At 41.4% G+C, this 25,702-nt stretch overlaps 1 protein-coding gene across 2 annotated transcripts in view; it reads right to left on the bottom strand.

Annotated features, from left to right (window-relative positions):
- Positions 1–25,702, bottom strand: part of Slc9a2 (solute carrier family 9 member A2) — an 89,391-nt gene that overhangs the window by 5,400 nt on the left and 58,289 nt on the right. For both annotated transcript variants that reach the window (XM_048352467.1, XM_048352466.1), the window contains 7 exons: positions 25,382–25,599; positions 24,598–24,800; positions 12,259–12,348; positions 11,759–11,829; positions 6,342–6,503; positions 2,912–3,008; positions 763–894 (listed from right to left, as the gene is read on the bottom strand). In XM_048352467.1, the coding sequence (XP_048208424.1) occupies positions 763–894; positions 2,912–3,008; positions 6,342–6,503; positions 11,759–11,829; positions 12,259–12,348; positions 24,598–24,800; positions 25,382–25,599 (973 nt within the window). The remainder of the gene's footprint in view (positions 1–762; positions 895–2,911; positions 3,009–6,341; positions 6,504–11,758; positions 11,830–12,258; positions 12,349–24,597; positions 24,801–25,381; positions 25,600–25,702) is intronic.

Below are 25,702 nucleotides of genomic sequence, written 5' to 3'. Positions count from 1 at the left end.
ACGCGAGGGTGTGGCAAGGTGAGGCATTTCTCAGAACATTTGCCACTAATATGAGCTGCATGGCTGCTTCGTATTTTTGGAGAGCCTAACCCAGCCATTCCGGTAAAGATCATAATTTGTTCCTTTGGGAGCCTATATTTATTATTATTAATAATAACTGTTATTACTATTATTATCTACAGTACTTTGTGCCCTTAAGCAAAATAAATAATTTAGAGTCTCTTCCTGGTGCCTTTTTCCACTACTAGAATAGAAATCTGTTCATTTTATTCACCAAGGGTTTCCATGTCTCTATAGCAGTGGCTACAATGTAGCAGGTATTTGATAAACATTTGAAAGGACTTTATTATACTTTCTCTTTCTTCCTTCCCTCTCCTCCTCCTCACTTCTCCTCCTCCTCACTTCTCCTCCTCCTCCTCTTTCTTCGACTTTCTCCTTTGTCTCTCTCTGGTTCTGTTTCTTTCTCTCCCTTTCAATATGTTTTATTTTTTTTCCTTTTTAATTCTGACACGGGTCTCCTGTGTGGCCCAGGCTAGTTAGTCATCATTTACAGCAGCCTTTTGAGTAGCTGAGACTACGCTAGTCAACTACCATATTTCCCACATGGCCAAATGACTGTATTATAAATCCCATCCGAGTTTCTGAGACTGGAACTTCAGCAGCCATTCTGACGGATGTGTCCTCTGCGGTCCTGCCTTTGGGACACCTTCTGTGTCCCCCCCACCCCACCCCCACCCCCAAGCCCAGGCCCCAGGCAGTCACCCTGCGATCGCGATTCAAGCTGTTCTCTTTCCTAATGCTTTCTCGCAAGCTGTGCCGACGTCGGATGAGAATCTCCTTGGCTTGCCGCTCACTTGTGTCCGTGGTCAGATTGTGTCTGTTGTATGACAAAGTCTGAAACAAAAATGCATAAGTGATACTTTCCCCAGAGCCTGATCATTTCCCCTCAACTTCTAAAACTTGACAACGCGTCTTTGGATTTGCCCTCTACTTGGCACTTACAACCTCCATGCAGAGCAAAAATAAAACAAAACAAAACAAAATTAGAAGCGCGTTGAAGAGCCTGGATTCGGGTGCCAGCTCTGCCATGAACACAGCAATGTTTCTGAACCAAGTGTTACAGTCTTTCATCTATAAAGGACTTGGTTAAATAAATAACATCAAAACTGAAAAGAAGTGAGCCATTTTACAATATTGAAAAAAATGCATCCTTTCATGAAAGTCAGTACGATCTTTATAAATGAGTAAAATAACTGCACTCCGTCCAGCATTCTGTCTGCCTCAACCTGCCTTGTCCTTGTTGTTACCCATTATGGGTAGATGGAAAAAATATGGGTCATTCCATACATCCTCAGCTGAGCCGGAATTGCTGATATCCCAACCAACTATGCTGCTATGACAACAACCATGACGGTGCCTGCTCTGGAAGTCACTTCAACACTTGTGCTTTTCTCCCTTGAGCTGTCGCGTTGAGGGGCTGCTGTGGCTACCAGTGATGATCACATGGCAGGAAACTTTCCAAACTAGGACTGTTCATTTTTAAAATTTTAAACTATATAGGAAGTAAATTTTCTAAAAGAAACCATACATAGTAACTAAGTTTATTTCCTAAAATAAACCAGAATTAGTAACAGAGTTCATATACTACATTGAAATTGTGATTCCCCAAATCAATCATAATTAGTGATTACGTTTATTTCCTAACAGAAGTGCCAGAAAGCTGGGTCCCTGCAGAGAGATGCAGAGGTTACATAGTATCGTATTTAATTTCAGCCTTGAACAGATTTATTATCAAATTGGACTTCGTAGGCTAATAAAATAATGCAAAAGCATGAAGTGCTAACATCAGTTATGCCACCTAAGTGTCTCACTAGGACAGGGCTGTGTGTGTGGCGGAGGAGGGGGCAATAGGGCAGTTTCTGGGAGAAATTAACAATTGGATTCTCTGTGCCATGTGATAAGAAGCAGGACAGGGTAGAGAGAAAAGTAAGAGGAGACAAGAAAAAAGAGAGGAGGGGAGGGGGAATTGGGGGGAGGAAAGGGGAGAAGAGAAGAGGAGAAGACCATAAACTTCACGAAAGGAGGGCATCTGGAGAGTGAGTGGAACAGGTATACACAAAGCTGGGTGGAGTGGAGCTTGGAAATAGAGACACCAAAGTCAGAACGAGTTTGTCCTGGAAGCCACAGCTGTTGTTTTGTTTCACTTGAGGAGAATGCTACAAATTAAAGGGGCCAAAATACATGATTTTAATATTGAGCTTCAGTTAGATATTTATATAAGTATCATTGTTGTCCTTTTCATGAAGAATTAAGCTCCCTGACACTCATCTGGGAAACATAGAGATGGTAAAATACGTACTGCATTTTTTTTTTAAAAAGAACAAAAGTGAAGTTGCTGCAAATGACATGCGAATGTCTTGAATATTTTATGAGATTTTAAAATAGTGGTTCAATCGTAAGTTGTGTTACTTATTTTCTGCTTCTGAAACTTCAAGCGTGCCTCGGATAATTTAGATGCCAGTTTGAATATGTCATGTACAAAAGCATTCTCCAAGACTCAATTTCATTTTCCTTCCCTCAATATCGATTAATACAGAGGAAATACTACATTTCATAAATTCCAATTCATAGATTTTTGCCTTTGTTAGTTCTATTTTTGGGTTGGACATCTTTTATTTAATGTCCTCATCAAAAATTTTATGACTTTTCATTTCATTTGTCTAAGTTGTGTGATCCATGTGGAATTATATTTGTGTAAGGCATGAAAAAATGGAGGATTAGAGAGAAGAGGGGGTGCCTGGTTTGGTGGGACCATCGAGGTGCATACAACAACAGGACATCCACCTATAAGACAAAGTTAAAGCATACTTTTTTTTTAACACAAGTACTTTGGAAAGGAAATGAATCTTACACGCTGGCGGATTTGATATAGATTCCTTGATAAAATCTCTCGAATTTCATCCATTTCACCAGGTGTGAGCTTCCTTATTTTTTCTTCCCGGCAATCGCTGTGAAAGTTTACACATAGAAGAACATTTCAATTTTTATCAAATATTCCTATCATCAATTTTTCTATATGAGAGCCACAGACCATTTTTCTTGGCAAGGGGAGGTCAGGAGGAGAATCTTAGCTTAAAAGTTAGCAGCACTTGGTTACTGAAGTGAAAAAAAAAAAGGTTTGAAAAAATGGAATATGTCAAGGAAATGTTTAGGACATTTAAGATATATTTGTTGTTCATGTATGGAAATTAATGACAAAAACAAGAGGGAAGAAAACACTAGCACTTAAGCTGGATATCAGTGCCTCATCCCTAACATCCTAGCTACTCAGGAGGCTGAGATCTGAAAGATTAAAATTGGAAGTCAGCCTGGGCAAAAAACAGCCTTGAGACTCTATCTCCAAAATCACCAGGCGAGACATGGGGCTCTGAGACCAAGCCCTGCTCCGTGGGTTCCAAACACAGGTAAGTAAATACATACAGCACTTGGAAGTTATTCAATACTTCCAATAATTTAAACATTTCAATCGACTTGCAATGCTGGGGGTACCGGCGTGTGCCACCATGCCTGGCTTCTCGTGCTGTTATTTTTTTCAAAGAAGGACATTAAAGCAATAATTATCTGACTCTCTTTGACACTACATAAAGTAATAGAATTGGGGTTTTTTTCCCAACACAAATTTAATTAGCTGTATTTTCCAATATTTTGTCTTTCAAAATAGTTCATTAAAACATTTACAAACACATTATTTATAAACATTTGTGCAAATACAGTCGATCCTTTTTATCCAAATAGTATGTCTTTGTGAGCTCTACTTGTTTAAACCCCGTATCAATACTTAATAGCACATGACAGCTGTGTCTCAAGACACAGGAGTGGCAAAACATGTTCCCCAACTGAGCAGGGTGACATCCTACTTTATTATTTCTTCTTGTTTTCATTCTATAAATAATGTCCTTTTCACACTTGATTGGTGAGATGGTTCTCACCTTTGATGCTGCTTATTGGCAACTGCACTGCTTAAAGTGGCCCCAAAATGGGATAAGGAGCTGCATCAGTCTCAAAACACAGGCAGGCCTACGGTGAGCCTCCCAAGGATATAGGCAAGCTCCTCCCTCGGTATGGCCCCCAGGGACAGCATTTATGTGTGTTTTTGTGCAGATATTGTAGCATGAACTCAGCATATTCACTCAAGGCTGGCACTCTGCCACTTGAGCCACAGCACCACTTCCGGCTTTTGCTGAGTACTTTATTGAGATAACAGTCTCACAGACTTTCCTGTACAAGCTGTCTACAAACTCTGATCCTCAGCTCTCGGCCTCCCGAGGAGTCGGGATACAAAGCCTGAGCCACGGGCCACTGACAGTGAGCGACTTTTTGGTTTTTCATTATCTTTAAGTAACTGTAAAAAGGAGTTTCTTTCACTCAACCTGAATTGACAGCAATGTGTCTTGATCAGTGTTACGGCCTCTTCATCATCTCACCTCCTCCCCATTCTCTTTCAATCCACCCCTCCCCTCAGGTTCCCTGGTTCCATTTTCATATATATATACATATATATGTATATATACATATATGTATGTATATGTATGTATACCCACCCACACATATATATACATATACATTGAACATTGAAACTGTATTTGCCTACCCTTCATCTCTCCATCAAATAATAAATTTAATAAATTGTGGTAGAAATAAAACTATGTTTGACTTAGTACAATATGCTCACTAGCTGGCTTGCTGTTATCATCGTAATAAGTTATCCCATACTCAGTAGATTAAGCAACACTTTCAGTGGGTAAGATATTTGTAAGAAAAGCAAAAGTATAAACTTCCTGAATACTCTTATGGAAAGGACTGAGTATCTGGATAATAATAACTGATTTACAGGATAAAATACCAAAACCATTTTATTCCTAAGAATATGTAAAGGTTACTGATAGGATAAAAAAAAAGACATCAGGAAATTTGTATAATTATATCAGAGGACATACTCTTTAAGGAAATGATAATTAATAATGGTGAATGTTCTATTTTAGAAGATGTATATAACTTGAAATAAATGTGCCAAAAAGACAATAGTGTGCGTGTGTGTGCGTGCGTGCGTGCGTGCATGTGTGTGTATAGAGATAGATGGATGGATGGATCACATCTTAATGGAACCACAAGTAGAGATATACAAGCACATAAGTATCGGCTATAAGTCCATCACCTTATAGCTCAATTCACTGCTATTTCTAATGAAATACACTGCCACGCTGACCTCTCCCTCTTGTTATTCCGGATCATGGAAACTCCCATAGTTTTTATAGGAGACTTACAAATGCTAGTTAAAAACCATGGTTATGGCTGGCTATTTTGTGTCCTTTTCTCATCTCCCACTTCAACTCACGCCTAGGTACCATTTTAACTACATGAAATTTACTTTACATGAGCTTCAAGCCTATTCAATTAGCAGTAGAAGAATCAGTGGGAGCCTGCCATTCCTACCACTGTCCTAACAGAGGAGGAATGATGTTTTCCCAATGAAAGAACATCCCTCTCTGAGGGCTGCTGCCTTGCTGGTTCTGCCAGGGACTGTTGAGAGGCAGGAGGAGCTAGTCCTCTCATGAGCCTGGGTCTTTCCCTCCTTTTCCTTAAAGTCAAGGGAACAGATTAGATCGGTGGATCTCCATCCTGCCCGAAGAACTTTTGTATCGGAAGATTTTTTTTTTTAATTGCACAGTGAAAGTAAACACTCCAGAGGAATTTCAAAATATGCCTACTCCTGAGCCTCCGCCCCAGAGGTTCTGATTTCACTGGCCTGGAGTCAGCGCGGCCCGGGCATGCGTTAGTTAACTTCTCCCAAGTGTTTCTAGGCAAGGCTCAGTTGGTTGAGATGCTCACTACCCCCAAGCCTCCAACTAGGACTCTGAAAAATCTGTGAGGACATAGCTGCAGGATTCCAGGCCTGCGGTTAGTAGCTACCGTAACACCCCTTAGAACGTTCCAGTCCCCGATGCTGGAGAAGGGGGTTTCAATTCCCTTTCAAAAAGTAGTAAAATGTACTAAAGCACAAACATCCGAATTGTGCATGCATTTTCTGACTAGCCAATTTCAAGATACCACAGCACAAAACATAACGCGATATGCATAGTTTGAGGCTGTTACATTTTAACGAAAAGCTCTCTCGACTATGAGATAATAAGAATAACTCTAGGACATTGATCATTTTATATTATTATCGCTGGTCTCAAAAGACTATTAATGTATGTTTACAAACCAAAACATTTTAACGTTTGTAAATTAAAATACTACAGTAATAAAACACGAATTTTAATTTGCAAAGCCACACTTACTTTAGAGATGCAAAGGAAGGGACAGTACTTATCATGCCCGTCTCTGCCATCTCAATGGCGTGCTTGATTTCAAGCTTCTTATACAAGGACACAATGCTTGACTTAGGTTGGTTTTCCCGAATCAAAAGCTTCCGAAGATATTTGTCATCAAATTTCTTAAACCTACAAATGAAGTGGAAATTTAAAAGAATGAATGCTGCACAGATGAAGAAAAATCTCCCAGGAAGAAACACGGTCACAGAATTTAGTTAGTTTGATCATAATGTGTATTTGTATGTAGCACACCTAAAAATGTGTGTATACAAAATGTGCATACTATATACTTACATTAAGCATATGTACACATATGTGTTGATAAATTTTTAAGTGTGGCCATAGAATACATAGATCTAAAACTCACTAGTTAAATTACGTATATTTCTCCCTTTGTCATTTCTTCAATTCTTATCAATATCTCCAATTCCATTCCTGTGCTTGTTGTATGTTCATAAATCAGGAATTGCCTCCATTACTCCATGGAGGATACTCTCCTGAAGGTCATCAATGAACCCCACAACAGAAATACAATTATTAGTCCCGTTGTTCCTAAACTCGCTTGTTATATTCATTGTCGCCATTTGGCTTCCAGTACACACACTCCCCTCCGATCCTCAATACCTCTTTCTCAGCTTCTTTTGTTGGCTCTTTTTCTTCTTTCTGACCTCTGAGTATAGGAGAGCTCAGCCAGTCCTTTGTCTTCTTCTCCATATCAGTGACTCCAGAATTGGTCTCTCTAGCTCCAGCATTCCTTTTGAATTCCCCAGCCGTGAGCATTCGGCTATCTAATCAACCCTTAACATGCTTCCAGAGATGACATGCAATTGGCCCTGTCTTCTCCCATTCTCTGCTAACGATGACTCCCCTAGGTCAAAAGCTGTGATGGCATCTTTCGTCCTTCTTTCACACTCCATGTTACGGGCTGAATCGTGTCCCATGACACAAAACCTCCATTCTGAAATCCCTAACACGTCAGCATGTGACTCTACTTAGAGACATCATCTGGCCAACGCAATTAAGATGAAGTCATCAGGATGGGCTCCGATCCGACATGACTGGTGTCCTTATAGGAAGAGACCCTTTGGACATAGACATGTGCAGAGTAAAGGCAAACATGTAGCCAGGAAGAAGACTGCCATCTGCATGTGAAATCAAAAAGCATAAGCAGATTCTCACAGCGCTCCACCAAGCCAACTGTGCGGCATCTTGCTTTTTGACTTCCGGTCCCCAGCACGCTGAGGAACTCCTACCTCCTGGGGGAAGCTTATTAGAGAAGCCCTGGGAGACTACCTTCCGTATCAGCCATTGCTGGTGGTTCCACCATCCAAATGGAGGCAAAACCCAACCACTTCCCACCACCTCTCATGTCCTCACCCTGGTCCAAGCTTTGGTCCTCACTCACTGAACCCTTGCCTGGACTTAGGCACCAAATCGCTCTCTTCCTGTGGCATGTTCTCAGTGCAAATAACAGAACATCCCTATTCAAAAGTCAGTCAAACGATGCCGTTTCTGCTTCTCACCTGAGTACACGCACTGTGGTCTGTGAGGCCCTGCAGAGTATGGGCCTGCAGCTCTTAGCACCGGGCTCCTTGCCCTCAGGTGCAGACTCACAGGTCCATCCTGGCTTATGGAGCTGTCACCTGGGCCTTTCTACTCACGGCTACTTTACAGATCCCTGCAGGATTCCTATGTACACCTCCTCCACGTCTCCTCTCAATAGTCATTTTCTCAAAACAGGCTTTCCCATCCTTCTTGTTTCAACTGTGTACCCTCCTCCACTCTCAGTTCCCAGATCTATTTTTAAATATAACAGTGATCACTTTATGACAAGATATGTAACCTACTGATTCATCTTATGTTCTGCCTCTTTACACTAGGATATGAAATCTCTAGGTACAGGAATCGTTTCAGTGTCTTACTCAGGCTTGCCAGAGAACTTAGGCTTCTGTAGGCTTGTGTAGAAGATGGATCCCCAAGGTCTCCCTGTATCTCCCTCCTCTGCCATATTGTCTGAGCAATGTCTTTGTACCATGGCATTAGCGGCCACCTGCCTTGCTCCCAGGCATGGTGCTTGGTAATGAGTCCTTTTGGTCAATGACTTCTTAGTGACATGAGCGTAAAAGAAGAGGCCTAGAGTGAGCTTGCCCCCTGGAGCCCTCGCCTAATGCTTCCATAATCATCATGAGAGAACGCGCACAGAGTAGCATAGGCAAAGGTGAGCATCACCCCAGAACGCTTCAGACAAAGCCAGCTGGGATCATGTGACTTCCACCCGCCCGTGGCATGAGAAAGACTAGCCCGGGTCACCCCAGCCTATCCAGGTGAATCACAGCTTCTTGCCTTATTGTACTTTAATAATCCAGGGCTGCTATTTTTGAGCAGGATTGTTTCGGGATTGTTTATTATGCAACATTACTGTGCCAAGGTATAAGTGAAACAGCATGCAATAAATATCTGTTGAGAAAGAAAGCACTATATTGCAGAGATCGTATAGGCACACCTGTCCCATGAAAGGAACCAATGTTCACCTACATTCTTGGCACCAGTCCTTGGTTCTAAATGCAGGAGGGCTCCTCTGAGCCATCCCTAACTTGGTTTGGTGTGGACTGGCCATCACACTGAAGACTGGGCCTACTGTTTCCTGTGTTTATTTTGAGTTTCATGTTAGGCTCATTGAGCCAGGGTTCTCAACAACAACTCGTCTTCTTAAGGTTCTTCTACTGCTATTATTGCTTTAGCTTTTTTATTTTACTAGAGATAAGTAAAAGGAAGAGTAAACATAAATGACAAGAATATCTGATCTGTTCCTTGTAGGGATTTGTTTCCTTTCTTCGCTTTATTGCCACCCATCTATCTCTCTGCCAAGATACACATAGGTGTTCTCTTTCACCATCATTAGGCTTCTTGGGGCTGAATCTGAGAAATGTCCCCACTGTATTATCTTTCATCCCATTCCTGAAGGATCAAATGCCTCCAGAATTCTCTGCCAAGAACATGGCATAAAGATGAAAAAAAAAAAAGATGCCCAATATACTTCAATCACTTCCCACTGAATGCTATTGTTAGTCCTTGAAAATTACATTATCTCAGAGACATAATCTGTGTGTTACTGATTTGTAAAAAGGGCCTGTGACTACACTCAACCTCTCAGTTATAAATTGATGTGGGAACTGGGCATGAAAAATCTATTATGTACTTATGGATTATTACATGAAGTATGTTCACAGTTGAGACAAACGTCAAGCAAATAAGTTGCCTTTGAGAAATAAGCCAAAAGCTGGTTTTGACATCATCAGCACTCATGGTCCAGCTGACTACCTTAGGAGGTGTGCCATGGTCAGTCAGGGGTTCCAGAGGCAGTGCCCATGACCTGAGAGATAGCTATGCCAGAGGAGTCAGACTGCCTCTGACATTCCTCCACTAAACTCTAGGTCAGGCCCACAAGATCACAGTGCTGTCCTCTCCTTCCTCACTGTGGACAGAATTCACGTGCCCACCCATGTCCATGCTCTTCTCTCCTCTGGAGGCAGAGGAGTGGTAGGAAGGTGGAGCTCTTCACTTCTGTAAGAAAACATGTTGATTCGCTTACATCTCCCCTTCCTCTCTTTGGAAAAGGACTTACACGGCTCTAGAGCATCTAAAAATGTGGTTGGACTGGCCACCAATGGCTACTCAGGAGGCTGAGACCTTGAGGGTCAAGGTTTGAAGCCAGCCCCGGCAGGAATGTCCCTGAGACTCTTAAAAACCCTGAAGTGGAGCTGTGGCACAAGTGGGAAAGCACTAGCCCTGAGCACAAGAGCCCTAGGACAGTGACCAGGCCCTGAGTTCAAGCCCCAGGACTGGTGTGGGTGCGTGCATGGGTACACATGCACGTGTGCACACACACAATGTGGTTGGGTTGAGAGGGAGAAGAGGTATGGTAAGTAAGCAAAGTGATTGCAGTGGGGAAGAAGTCTGCTTCACGGGCTTGCCACAGACCAGGACTCCTCTGGGTTGTACATGAGCAAGGTCACAGGATGCAAATGAACACTGAGCAGAGCCACGAGGTAGACATGTTAGGGTGCCAGGCTTACTTCCAGATAAGTTAATGTTTCCCCAAAGAAATGGCCATGTTTTTCCTCATATTTCTGCAAGGCAGATTTCAGTCTGTTTTATGACCGGTTCTCCCATGTGGCTTACCGGGTTTTCTCCCTACACATAAAATTAAAATATCTTTCCTTTATTTAGGAAATAATGTTAAGCTCAAGGTACTTTTCCACATTAGTTAACAGTGTTGTAAACCTTATAAAAGTTGCTCTGGCATTGAAGTACTGTTATAGCTCATTTTAATCCTTATGGATCTCTCTCTCTCTTTCTCTTTCTCTCTCTCTCTCTCTCTCTCCCCCTCCCCCTTCCTGTCTGACTCTTTCTGGTAGACATGAACAGCCCCATTTACTATGTAACTATTTTTGCCTTTGTTATGTTGCAGAATTTTAGCAGCGTGCATCTACTTCTGTAACCCAGTACCAAATCACCCATGTAAGCAGATCAAAGCGCTCAAGAATTCTTCTCTCACATTAAACGGCATAGACTGGCAGGTGCGACAACTTCATATAAATCAGTGGTTGGGGGAAACATTTGTGAAGGAAGGGGAGGGGAGGAGAGAGGAGAGGAGCGAAGGGTAAGTGAAGGGAAAAGGCAATAGAAATACACTTTAGAAGTTGTCATTGTGTCTTAGGGGACAAATAAATGGTGTGTACTTCCAAAGTCTTGCCTAGCCAGTAATAGGTTCATCAAATTTAAGCCTTAAGCGTATGTGTATGTTATTTCTTCTAGTTTATTTATATCCTCCGGTTCTCTGGAGCATAGTGTTGGACTCAGCCTCTCACAGTGTGGGGCAGAGTAGTCAGTAATGGAGCCCTCCGTTTTTAGAATGCATTTCCTTTGCATTAAGGCACAGCCATGGAACTAAGTGCCGGCCATGCAGTGTAAGTGGAAGGACTGTGTGAAAGCTTCTGGTGACCTTATTTAGAAGGCAGGTAGCATATTTCTTCCATTCCTTTGTTATCTTTTCTTCTTCACACGGCCTTGAATTGCAGACACTGAAGTATAATTCTAGTCCAAGAGGCAGTCTTGAAAATGAAAACCACCATTAGTGGTCAACTCAGAGGACTCTGTGGAGGACAGCTCATCTGTTAAATCTGCGTCTCCCAACCTCTGGCTATTTATATAAGACAGAAAGAAGCTTCTACCTTGTATATGCTGCTATTACCCTATATATTTCTTATGGCTGAGCTTTCTCTTAAAGGACATCCTAACAGACAACATGAGAAGACTGTGTAAGTCTGTCTGTTCTCTGAGTTACCCCATGCCATGCGTCTTTAGTCAAGAGCCCTTCTTACTTGTCTCTCCAAAAGTTGTGACCCCAATGTCCACAAACATCTTCAATCCCAGTCTTCACATGATCAAAAAACTAAAAGAAAACAGAACAATTCAGGCTAACCGATTAGTTTGTACCTGAAGTCAGTCATTTTCAATCTACTATTTCATGCTTAAACTCTAATGACCTTGGTAGTTTTTGTTTGTCTATTTTTATTGAAAACAATAATTAAATACTTTGTCTTCGAACAAATAGAGATGTTTGCCATAATACTGTTAGGCAGTGCTTTGATTATTTTGATCACCATGTTGGGCTGGAATTGTGAATAGTTTGAAAGCTGGTAATCATTGTCCAGTAGAGATAGTTTTAAGTTGAACATAGTAAAAAGAAGGGCTTTGTACCTCTCTATCTATAAAGCACCAGGGGTTCGTGATTTTTCTGTGACTTGTGGGAAAGTTGGTTTAACATCTTAAATCTTATTTTTCTTTTATCATTTAAGTCTTATGCTCTATCAGCACCTACCCGGCAGTGGATTTCTTCACTGACAGCTTGCTGCTTCTTATTGGATCTCTTAACATCAAGAAACTCTACCAGTGGTCGGATGGTTATTCCCTTCAAAAAATAACAAAACAAATTAAGTGAACCTTCTTATGAGCTCAAAAGAAATCAATAATAACCCATTGTCTGCTAAATGTGGATGACCAAGGCAAAAGCTATTCTGATGCTGAGACTGAAATAGGAAAACGTAACATTTTGTTCATTTTTATTTCCTTTTCCATAGCTGGCTTATTTTCAGGAGGCCATGAGCCAACACTAAACAATAGACAAAAGGGATAAAACTGAAAATATCATAGGAAGTAATAACAAGTTATCTCTAACCAGTACAGAGGAGTTGCTTACTTGTATTATCTACAGAATTTTTTTTTCATTTATTAATGCATTTTTTACTGAGTACCTCGCAGGGGCGTGTGGAACACAAAGGGGGACAGATAAAGTCTCAACACTAGGATTGTGGGGTCTAATGCAGCGCCAGATCTATCCAAAAGCAGTGACAGAGCAAAGTAGAAGAGGGAGGACAGGGAGACACACAGGGGGTGTGGCAAGGACCCCTCAGGAGGAGTCCTCAGTGTTGTTGCAAGTATCTCCCAGCAGAGGGAAAGGGTGTGGGGTGACTCTGGACATATTCATGAGTGGCAGTGACACACTTAAAGAAGGGCATTAGAGCCAGGAGGCACAAAACAATGTCTTCTATCTGCTCAATAACCAAAATGGACACAGATGCTTACAGTGAAGTGACAAGAGTTTTGTTGCTAATAGGTGATCTACCTTTTTGTAAAGCCTAGTATGTTCCTTTACTTAAAAATAGCAAGAAAGTTTAACCAAACGATTGATATAAAATCGACATGCCCAATTTAAAATGTAAATAAATGTATTGTTTGTGTAAAGAATAAACATCCAATAGCCATAAAAATATATATAGCATATATTATGTAGCTAGTATAGAATTATGTGCTGTGTATGCTAGTATACTACATAGAACTAAATATATAAATATTGATATATCCATACATGCAAAACTGCATATATACTTATATGAATCACGTATATGTATGTATCATAATTGCATAAACAATCATAATGTAACTATAAAGCTAAATTTAAGAATATTTAAAAGACTTGAATTTTACACAGGCATGCATTTACTACACCGCCGACACTATGATGACATCCCTCTGTCAATTAGCATGCATGTGCCATGCAGTTTCAACAATATATTCTTAGAGATTTTTAAACACAGCTTGAGAGAATGATTTGAAATTAATCTAGATGAGTAAATGTAACCAGGACATTTTAGAGAAAGGAACTCATAGATAAAAAATAAACTACAGCTAATAACTTCAAGATATATGTATGGGGCTGGGAATATGGCCTAGTGGTAAAAGTGCTTGCCTCATATACTGGAAGCCCTGGGTTCGATTCCCCAGCACCACATATATAGAAAACGCCCAGAAGTGGCGCTGTGGCTCAAGTGGTAGAGTGCTAGCCTTGAGCAAAAAGAAGCCAGGGACAGTGTTCAGACCCTGAGTTCAAGGCCCAGGACTGGCAAACATAAATAAATAAATAAATAAATAAATAAAAAGATACATGTATGCTATTGACACCAAAGTCAAGCACAAGAGGAGGGGAGATGATTTCTGATGTTCTTGCTTGGTGAGTAAATGGCCATTTCCACCTGACCTTAAAGCTACCAGGTCAGGAAGGGTCATTGGCTTTTTGTGGAGAAGAGACATTTCCCCTGCCCTTTGATTTCCACCTTACCCTCCATGGTCTTCTTTCTTTTTTTTTTTTTTGCCAGTCCTGGGGCTTGGACTCAGGGCCTGAGCACTGTCCCTGGCTTCTTTTTGCTCAAGGCTAAGCACTCTGCCACTTGAGCCACAGCGCCACTTCTGGCTGTTTTCTATATATGTGGTGCTGGGGAATCGAACCCTGGGCTTCATGTACAGGAGGCAAGCGCTCTTGCCACTAGGCCATATTCCCAGCCCACTCCATGGTCTTCTTAAGAATACTTTTTATGGGGCTGGGAATATGGTCTAGTGGCAAGAATACTTGCCTCCTATACATGAAGTCCTGGGTTTGATTCCTCTGCACCACATATATAGAAAATGGCCAGAAGTGGCGCTGTGGCTCAAGTGACAGAGTACTAGCCTTGAGCAAAAAGAAGCCAGGGACAGTGTTCAGGCCCTGAGTTCAAGGCCAAGGACTGGCAAAAAAAAAAAAAAATGCGTTTTATAGCTAGGGGGTATGGCTCTATGGTAGAGCACCTGCTTAACATGCACAAGTCCCTGGATTCGATTCCCATCTCCACTAGACAGAAAATAAAATAAAATGGCTTTTGGCAAATGTAAACACACACACATTTTCTTTTGCAATACTGGGATTTGAACTCAGAGGCTCCTTCTTACTACTTGGGTAATCGATGACTCCATCTACCTCCTAGCCCTTTTGCTTCACTTAGTTTTTCCAGCAAAGTATTTTAGTTTCTGTCTCACTGACCCCAAACGCAACCCTTCTATTTATGAGGCCTGCATAGCTGAGCTGACAGGAACTCATGATCACTCCCAGCGTATTGATTGAGATGAGATTTTGCTGGCTTTTTCCCCAGGCTGCCTTGGAACTGTGAACCTCCATATCTCCATTTCAAGAGTGGCTAGGGTTACTACTCTGATCCACTACACTCAATATCCCATCCAAAGACAAAATTTTTATGAGCAAATCATTGATTTTTGTTGTTGTTGTTCCAACAATTCCACTTTGGACATTTCCCTTAGCTTAAACTTTATTTTAACATTCTAAAGTATCAGCTGATTTTGACCATATTTAGTATAATAGACATCTTGTTTTCTATTTGTCGTTCAGTCTATCACTTTGAAGTAACAGGAGATAAAAACAGCTTCCCAATCAACACATGTTCCATAATTTTAATACGAATGAGTGCAAACATAGTTTTCACAGATGAGTGACTTTACTGAGTTACAAATTCTACAAAGCCACAAGTTTATTAAGTAGGGCAAGGAAAATAATTTCCCCTTTAAAAGAAATATAGTGTGCTCTAAAGACACTAACTACATTTCCCATATTTGTTTCTTAGGAGGATTCTGTTAGTAATTAACAAGGGAGTCTCCAGTATTTGGAAGGATAAGTCAGAGAAATAAATAATAGTATCTAGAGACAGGTCCATCCTGCAATTACCTCCTTCCAATTCGCAGATAATCTAGAGGTGAATGATCTAAATGAATAAATCACAACTGGACAACCAAAAGAAGCAAGTGTGGCCTAACAGTCAGATCAACTTAAATTTGTGAAAGTCTAACACACAATTGTACACAACTAATAAAACTCAAGCAACATGCTCATTTTAGAATACGCCCCCTCCTTTAATTATTTGCAATTGTTCTGTTGTGTTCAATAGGAATTATTTAATAAGCATGGAATACTCCCCATCACTTTCCCATTTTCCTTTCCTCGCATTAACCCATCTATTGGAGGGGAGGGCTGAATGGAATTGGCTATCTGCCTTTTCTACTTAAGCTAGAGGTTTTCTGTTGTTGTTTTGGGATTGTTTTTTGCATATGTGTGTGGGCCAGTAGTGGGGTGACAAATTCAGAGCTTGAGTTGTCTCATAGCTCTTTCATTGAAGGCTGGTGCTCTACCACTTGAGCACAGCTATACTTCTGACTACTGTAGATCAGAGCCTCATAGACTTTCCTGTCCAGGCTAGCGTCGAACTGAGATAGTCAGATTTCAGCTTCCTGAGTAGCTAAGATTATAGTGTGATCCTCAGGCACTTGGCAAGCTGGGTGGGTTTGTTTGTTGTTGTTGTTGTTGTTTTGTATTCTAGGAGCCCAGGGTTGGGAGAAAGAGAGAAAAAAAAAGTGCTACCTTTGTGAAGATACTTATTTTATCTCACTGGGATATTTCTGACTTGGGTCACCTGGGAAGCGAGTTGAGAAAGCTTAGAAATATAAATAAGCTTGTTATTCTCCAAATAGACTGAAACTAGAGCTCACCATCAACTACCCACTATAAACCCTAAACTACTAAACCTACCAGTAAGCTACTAAATAGTGTATTTGGAAAACACAAGTAACTTTTCACTTGTTCTTCAGTTTTAGCACAATAAATACAATGCTTCACGGTCAGGTCAGGCTGAGAGGATCATTTGACAACAAGGAGAATTACAGGGCAGTGAAATTCATTCTTGTGTTTTTCTCTCCTTTCTTCTCACCCGTGCTCCTGTTGCCATTCATGTAAGGGCATAAGAAAAAGTATAAGTCTGTTGTCTGGAGCTGGTCCAAAGATCTGCCCTTTAGAGGAAAAATGAGCTCTGTTTGTAAAATTAGTACTTACAAATGAAGAGGGAAGGGGAGAAACTACCTTTCATTTCTTTGCTGACTTTGTGAGCACTTAACCCCAAGACTTGAAGACAGTACTTTCATTTATTAAGAGAGAGAGAGAGAGAGCACTGTCATTGCCATGCTATGTTATATGTGGCCTTTCTCACATTACAAACTTGATCACAGACGTTGTCAACCCAGTTGCACAAGATGGATTTGAGAATTGGGCAAGTGGATTGAGAACTCCACAAGTATTCAAGTAGCAACTCCTGGCCCTGGGCTGTGTGTGGCTTTTAAACCTTAGCAGTACACAGTTATTACCTGTTACCTCCTAAGATATGGCTTTCTCTTTCCTCTGCTGTCACGGACTCCCTCTCTACTGCGTCATCCATGAGCAAATATGGTGTGATGGCTTCTATCAGGAAAATCTGAAACAACGACTCTTCCAGCAGGTCCTCTCATCTGCCTACCCGCTACCTTCCCCTCACCTGTGTTCCTATCTCCCATGTCTCTCTCCTTCCCTTGGTGCCGGTCAGTGAGGATTTCACGACCACCCTCTCACCCTCAGTGGCCCTGTGAAGATGTCCGCCCCCATGGCATAGCCATTTTCAATGGTCCATTCTCCAGTCCACATCTTGCCCGAACTACTGTCAAAGTTCTCTTCCTGAACACTATCTCCCAATCTTCCTTCTACTCTTCACCGTGTTCAATCTCCCATGATTCACCTGACTTATCTAGGTTCCTCAATTCCCGAAGTTCAGTTCTCAAATGCCCATTTTCTCTCTACTGCTTCTAGATTTTTTCCTTGAATAATTCTCTTGGACTGGTGCTTATTTTTAATTTCTCTCTGAACAACGGGTGACAATTGAACATGTCCATCATGCCTATCATGTCCAAATTGTTCACAGTCAACCTCACCATCAGGCTTCCTTGTCCCAACTGATCCCTCCCAGCCCCAAACTCATTTCCCATTTCCTTGATCAGATTTGTACATGGAATATTTAGGCTGCATTGGTCTCCTGCTACTTTTTACATTCATTCACACACACACACACACACATACACACACATACACATACACACACTCTCTCTCTCTTTCTCTCTCTCTGCTTGCCCTCCTTACAATCTCATTTCAGCTTTTGGTATTCATTTTGTTACAACTGTCTATTAATTGTTCTAAAGCTTTACTCCAAAAAGATTCACTCATGTACATACTATACTTTGCTCACTAAATCACGCACACAAGCATTTACCTCTATGTGGAACTATACAGGAGGCAGACTTATATTTTAAAAGATACCAAATCATTGCTAAGTTTTAAATGTATATTTCCCACAGTCTTCTCCCATAAATTCCAGTCTCATCCATGCCCTTGCCTAGCCAATATTCCCACTCAGATATATAGTTATATAGTAAGCAAAAGCACACACCTAACACTAAACAACTGACTTTCTATCATTCAAAACGAGTATTTCCCCAAGTACTCTCTCTAAGTGAAAACTCAGCTCTCTTACCTGGTCGCTCAGTCAAAAGCATTGGGAAATATCTCTTACTTTTCTTCTTATGAGTTGACTTATTCACCTTCATTTTTCCATCTTAAATGATTAATCATTTGATTGTATGACTCCATTCTATAGAATTTTACTCAGCAATGGCATTTTAGTTACATTCAGGGGGAGTATTATTTTTGAACAATACATGTGACCAACAAAATGAAGGCACGTTTGGGGGTCTTCACACTGTCTGTGAAATAATGAGCATCGTTTCTTTAGTTTGAGAGGGTAAATCACCTGATGCTTATTTAATTGTTGGAACATCATGGCCCTTAGCTGTTCCTACATGTTCCTGCATTAATACTTAGAACACTCCTTTATATCTAGGCCTTTCTCAGGGTGGTAGGTTATGAACAGGGAGATAGTAACCTCACCCTCTGCAGAAAGTGGATAGATCCCTATATTCTGTTCTGTCCCCTGGTAATATAGCATGTCTACATGTGCAGACATCTTTCATGAGCCCTTTGTGTCACCTCGATTGCACCAGAGGCTACAGAAATGGATACAACCCCACACAAATTCCTGACTGATGCTTTTATTATGAGTAATAGTCTTTTGTCTCAGACCCAGGAGACGCACGTCTGTCTCTAGTACTCCTGAAGCAACAAAAGGCTGGGTCACTGGCCTGCATGCTTTCCAGTCTGCACGGCAGTTACACAAAATTATACCACCAAACTGCAACAGTAGGTAAAGAGAGACTGCCCTGTCTGGAATTTCAGATCACCAATCCCTGTTGATTCATTTAGTGCATTCTCTTCTAGACAGCCACTGAACAAACTTACAGAATTCTGGAGACCTCGGGGATGGGGATATGGCCTAGTGGCTAGAGTGCCTGCCTCGTATTCATGAGGCCCTGGGTTCAATTCCCCAGCACCACATATGCAGAAAATGGCCAGAAGTGGCACTGTGGCTCAAGTGGCAGAGTGCTAGCCTTGAGCAAAAAGAAGCCAGGGACAGTGCTCAGGCCCTGAGTTCAAGCCCCAGGACTGGCCAAAAAAAAAAAAAAAAGAATTCTGGAGACCTTCCTAGGATTAGAGAAATCAACCAAAATACAAGTATATTGAAAGAAACGATTTTTTTCTCTCTTCTGTTGCCATTTTATTTAAATATATTACACTATAGTAAATCAGGAGTTAAAAAGTCTGTGTCTGGTACATGCTTGCCCACACTTTCTGAGGGGGGAGGTGACCCAGAGTTTATAGCTAGGGAAACTAAGGCCCTCAGAGACTACAGAGAGAAAGGTCATAAGATCAGATCAAATTACTCTAATTCCAAAAACCTGTACTTTGTATTCTTCATTTGATCTTTCCTAACTCTGAATATAATTTCAAGCATGAGAAACAGCTCATATTTTATTACATAATGTTACTAATCATATTGAAAATATGCTCAAATATGTCCAAGGAATCCTGTTTACTCAAGTAAGTCAATATTCCAAAAGCAGATCTAAATTCTGACAACACGTTAAGGTGTTACTCAAATTATCAGCTTGATTCAGGCAATGCTTAAATTCTCAAGACACATTACAATGTAAAATAACAAACCATAATTTCCCACAAACATCTGGTTTTGGAGATTGTGCCAATTAAGTAGCATCAGGTTGGAAGAATTTATCCTTTAAGAAATTCTAAATTAAGTAAGGTGCATAAAACACAACTTATGTCTTCGTTAATAAATGCTGTCCATCACTGCAAAGTGTTACGAGTCAACATTGAGATAAATATAGAAATTCACCTTTATTAGTTGAGTTAAAAACTAAAAGAACAAGCTTATTTGAAACATTACAAATGTTAAATATAAATAGAATTTGTGTTTGGTCAGAGTGAGTGTATAGATCTTTAGCACAAGCAATCAACAGTTTGATTATATTTCTTGGTTGAATCTTGAGATAAAATAGCTAAGACATATGAGTATAACAATGACCCTTTATCTTAATTGGCATACATATATATCCTTATATATAGTGCTATATATTTTTGAAATGTGTTATTTTTTTGCCTATGCTATGTTTGTTTTGGTTGGAGAAATGTAATTTTATGTCTGATAAACCTAATAGTTATAAAACTCTGAAAGCCAGGCTCCAGGGGCTCATGCTTATAATCTTAGCTACTCAGGGAGCTGAGATCTGATGATGTTCAAAGCTAACCCAGGCAGGAAAGTCCATGAGACTCTTAGGGCCAATTAAGTACCAAAAGAGCCAGAGTAGAGCTGTGTCTCAATTGGTAGAGTGCTAGCCTTGAGCAAAAAAATCTCAGGGATAGTGACCAGGCCTTAAGATTAAGCCTCAGGGGTGAGTACACACACACACACACACACACACACACACACACATACACACACACACACACACACACCTCTGGGCTTATATACTGTGTCCTGTCTTGAATTCCATCTGTCTCTGATGTTATTCTGCATGTGATGTCTGGCGGAGGGTCCTGCCTTTGCAGGTGTTTGAGACACCCTTGTGGAGATGAGCATGGATGCTACGGTCCTCTCCCAGTGACCTAGTTCCTAGTCACACTAGGCTGACCTGACTCTATTTTTGTCTTTAGTTCTCAGATTTGATAGCCTCCATAGTGGAAGGATGGAGAGCAGTCCCTCAGGCCGGAAGCACAGCATTCTTTGGCAGGACTCACTGAGAGGAGTGAGGAGAGAGAAAGCAGGCCTGGAGGAGAAGGCAGAGTATTCAGTTCCCAGGCCTTTCTTTGCAAACACTCTGCCCTCAATCCTAGGGAAGATGGAAATACTGTAGACAAAATGAATTCACTTTACAACTTTGCCTCGGGCGAAGTATAAAAGGGGTGATTTGAACTTCTTGTTAAAAAATAAAAGTCCTAGACACTGAAGACAAAAGATGAAGTCAAGGAAATGTACCACCACTCCTCAACCTGGAAGTCTCCACAAGAGTCCTCTGAGTTTAAGGAAGGGACTCAAATCCACGCGGGGAAGTTCAACCTAAACCATCTCAACATAGAAACACAAACAACAAAAAAAGGCAACAGAGGGTTCATAAGAATACAAAGGAGCTGGAAAATTCCTACCACCTTGGATATGCAGTCCCAGCAGTTACAACACCATAGCTCAAGGCAACCTTCATGTGTTTATGATGCTGCTATTATAAACAAACTTGCTGTGCTGCCAGACACATAAAAAGAGAGCTCATACCACGATGTCTAGCGCATGACACTTGATAACAATAATAAACAACTCAATTACTCATGCATTCGGTGTGTGTGTGTGTGTGTGTGTGTGTGTGTGTGTGTGTGTATGTGTGTGTGTGCGCGCGTGCTGTATTTAGGGCTTGATTTCAGGAACTGGACTCTATCCCTTAGATTTTTTTTTTTTACATCAGTTATAGTGCTATCAGGGGTAAAATCACGGGAAAGAAATATGAAAGAAAAAGAAAAGGCACAGTTTCTCCCTTAGATTTTTTTTTAACGTTAGTACTCTTCTATTTGAGCTACTCCTCCACTTTCAGCTTTTTCCTGGTTAACTGGAGGTAAGAGTCTCTTGGATTTGTCTTCCTGGCGTCCTCAGTTCTCAGCCTTCTAAGTAGTTAGGATTACAGACAATAGCTCAGTCTCTGGCTGTCCTTCACTTCTTTTCTATGCTGTGTGATTAACTATTATTTTAAAGTACACTTCTACTTGTTTTACTTAAAAAGTGAACTATAAAGACAGGGCAGGTCCTATAGGACAGATTGCAGACAAAGGCCTACTTATCATAAGAGGCAACATTTTCTCATAAGTTTTTGCCACTAGGGAAAAATGGACAAAATGGGAAAGTGAAAGATTGTGACATTCATCGGCCTAGGCCAATGTGTGTGTTTGTGTCTTAGTTTAACAACAGCAACACAAAATCCTTAAGCAGAAAAAAAAGGAAAGAAAGAATGAGAGAAAAGAAGGAAGGAAGGAAGGAAGGAAGGAAGGAAGGGAGGAAAAACTTAAGACTAGTTTATGCCATATAGTATAGATGCATAGCTGACTATACCACTTACCTTTGTACAGGTACACTCTATCATGTTCATACAACAGAAAAGTAAAACAATATATTTTTCAGAAATTATTCCGGCCATTGGGTGATGCCTGACTACATTATTAACTACAACCTGGTAAATATATCTCCTTTAAGTGACTAAGGAGTATGGGGTGAGTGAAGAGCTTGGTCTGCGAAGTCCATGCTGGGCTCAACTTCTGCTGTACTCGGGTATAAACGTGCGTCCTGGTGTCAGCAGAGAGTGGATTTGCTCTGAAGGAGGGAGCCCTAATCGCCACTCAAAGGGTTGTTCTGAGGATGAAATGCAATAATGCATGTAGGAAAGCCCAGCTCTGAGCAGCTGATACACCACACGGCTATAGCTGCCAAGAAGGGAACTATCATTATAAAGGTGATTTTTTTCTTTCACAAAAAGAGTAGGAGAAAGTAATCATCTAAATGTAGGCCAAAGTCTCCCAGTGTTTCCTTTTATATTGCACATTCTGCTGGATGGCTGAACAAAGGAGGGCTGAGTGGTCTTGGGGTCCTGACTAGAAAGAGGAGCGTCGTGAAATATATTACAAATACTGGGCGCTCACTACAGCCCAGGACCTCTAGCCAGCACTTCTCGGCTGCTTAAAGCCAACCTGGTCTGCCTTTTACTTGGAAAAATTACTTAACCTCAGTTTCAGTGTTCCTCAAGAAGAAAATAGATGTCAAAGAATTGTTTTCAGGGTTTAAGTGAGTTAAAATGTAGAATATTCCAATCTGGGTTAAGTTCCAAGAAAGCATTCAGTGACTATTCAAACGAACACTACTTGATTTTGTTTGTTTTATTTTTATTTTTTATTCTGGGCTGCTTTTTCTCTTCTGTAAGGTTGGGGGCTGTCTCGGAAACCCATCCTTGTGAGTTATTTAGTTATTTTAGTATCTTTAATATGTGTTTGCAGCCGGCAAGCACATCCCGCTTCATGAGTTCACATACCGTGCCGATCACTGCCTCCTCAGTTCCGGGCTCTTCATCTCTGCCCTTCAGCATTTCCCCTCGCAGGGCTCACAGACAGGGCTCCCCGCCAGCAGATCCCTTCTGCCTACTCCATATCCGAATTCTCCATCTCACTTGAGGGCAAGTCTATCCCTCCTGGTCCTTACACCACAGCCCCTGCCAACACCCATGGCTCATCCTTCCTCACATCCATATCTGACCCCAGAGGATGCTTACACTTCCACCTCCAAATGACCTCTAGCTTCCCAGTTCTCACACACTCTCCTCCTGCCACCAGGGTCTGCCTGATGCCTGTCCTGGCCCCCACCATAGTTGCTCATTTCTTTCCTTTCCCTCTATCTGTTCTTAACTCATAGCCCGCTACGATCCATCTACAAAGTACATCCGAACACATCAGGCTCCTGCAGAAAACTTCCTATAGCAACCTCTTAGCCTAGAGAAGAGTCCAGCTGATTAGAACAGACCTGCTCGGTCCCATCTAAAGCAGGATTCCAGAATCTTCTTCACCTCGTCCTCCTGCTATCATATACCATCTATGCTCCTCTCCCATCACCCTGGCCAATGACACACCATTTGTCTGTATTCTTCAGCAAGGCTAAGTCCTCCACACCTACAAGTCCTCACTCAAATGCCATTTTTCTCACTATTCCCTTCTTTGAGAATTTATTTAGAATTGTAATCCATGCTCTGTCATGTCCAGGCTTGATACCTAACTGTCCTGTATTTCACAGCATCTTACATTCTGTACCGTACATATGGTATTATTTATTATATTTCTTGTCTAGAGTTTGCCACCCTGCTAAGAATGTGAGCTGTGTGGAGACAATGATCTTTAATGTTCTTTTCATAATTTAAGAAGCAGTGCATGACATATAATAGAAGGCCGATAAATGTTCACTAAATGAATATCCACCAAATATAATCTCCCGAGAGCTAAAATATTCATTGACTTGAAAAGTGCACCAGCACACTTACTGCTTCCCAATAGTAAACTCCACTCAGCCGTTCCTCTCAGCCAGGGGGGTATACCATATCAGTCAATGCCTGTCAGGTGGCTGGTAGAAGTTCACTATGCACAACCAGCATTTAACAAGTACACTTATTAGGTCAGAGAGCACGGCAAATGACAAGGATTAGCAAGTGCAGTGCATAAGTTTCCAATGGTAAGCTTAGATCACTCAGCTGAGTTTCCTTAAATAACAATTCCTCTGTGCAGGCCAAGTGTCCAAATTGGACTCGCATTGCACCCAGGACAATCCAATGACATGAACTCAGACCGGAAATATCATTTTCCCTACTGCCATGACTACTACAGCCCAAACACATCTTGGCCACGTTGCATCCTGTCAACAGTATCCATTAGGATAGTCTGAGAGATGTCTTTCCTTCTGGGAAAGAATATTTATTTTCTGGGAGAAAGAGCTCCACTCACCAGGATGAAGACAGTGAAGAATATGACAACAATGGCAGCCGTAATGAACAGCTTCTTCCGAGGAAACACAGTGGCCGGAAGGAGAAACACAAGGGAGAAACAGATGGCACCCCGGAGTCCTCCATAGGCAATGATGAACTGGTCCTTGAAGGTCAGGGGGATGGTCCGGAACCAGTTAATAACCTGAGTCAGGACAAAGACACCTACAAAGACAAACCCAAGAGAAAATAGACTGTGTAAGGCCAGAATATGAACAGGTGAAGAGTTCTGCTCTGTGGGCCTTGAATGGGGATAAGTGTTTCAGAATATGCCCTAAGGCTTTTCCCCTTCTCCTATGTGTTGTTCACACTGCTACATCTTACAGCCTTGACTATGACTGTTCCAGAATAACAAGGTTTCACCTATTGGAACAAAAGACCCTAAGTGAGACAGTTTGATTTACAGCAAAAGTATGCAGAAATCAAGGAAGAAAAGAGTGTATACGGAAGGATGAGAAAAGGAGGAGGGGGAGAAAATGGAGGAGATAAGGAAGGAGAATGAATGGAAAAGGAGAGAAGAGAAGGAAAACGAGCAAGAGGACAGGGAAGAAGAAGGGAGAAAGAATAGATAAAATGGAGGAGAAAGGAGAGGAAAATGAGTAGGAAAAGAAGGAAGATGGGAGAAGCAGAAAAGAAAGAAGAAGACAGAAAGAGGATGGAGCTACCATTGCAGCAGAACAAGAGAAAGCAGAAAGCTCCATTGTTTAGGGCCACTCAGTGATCATTAAGTAACCAGTGCTCCTTACCCAGTGCTCTCCAGATTAGACAGAAAGCCAGTGTGAAACAGACGAAGGCCCAGTTCCACTCATGGTTCTTCCCAACAGTGGACACCCCCATGAAGATGAAAATCAGGGTCTCGCTGACACTGCTCAGCATCTTCATGAAGTACTTGATGGTCGTGTAGGACTTCTGAGATACATTTTCTTCCACATACTTATTCATAGTCATGGCACAAGCTGTGATTCTGAAAGGGAAGATACAGCTTCCACTTAAATCATGACAATGGCCCTAATCTGAAGAGCAGACTCAGTCCCTAAAGCCCAAATCATCGCTCTGCCCTTCCAATT

This window comes from Perognathus longimembris, chromosome 8 (genome assembly GCF_023159225.1).
Source record: "Perognathus longimembris pacificus isolate PPM17 chromosome 8, ASM2315922v1, whole genome shotgun sequence".
Classification (NCBI taxonomy): domain Eukaryota; kingdom Metazoa; phylum Chordata; class Mammalia; order Rodentia; family Heteromyidae; genus Perognathus; species Perognathus longimembris.
The sequence above is the reverse complement of the archived record's forward strand: the minus strand, read 5'-3'. Positions and strand labels throughout refer to the sequence as shown.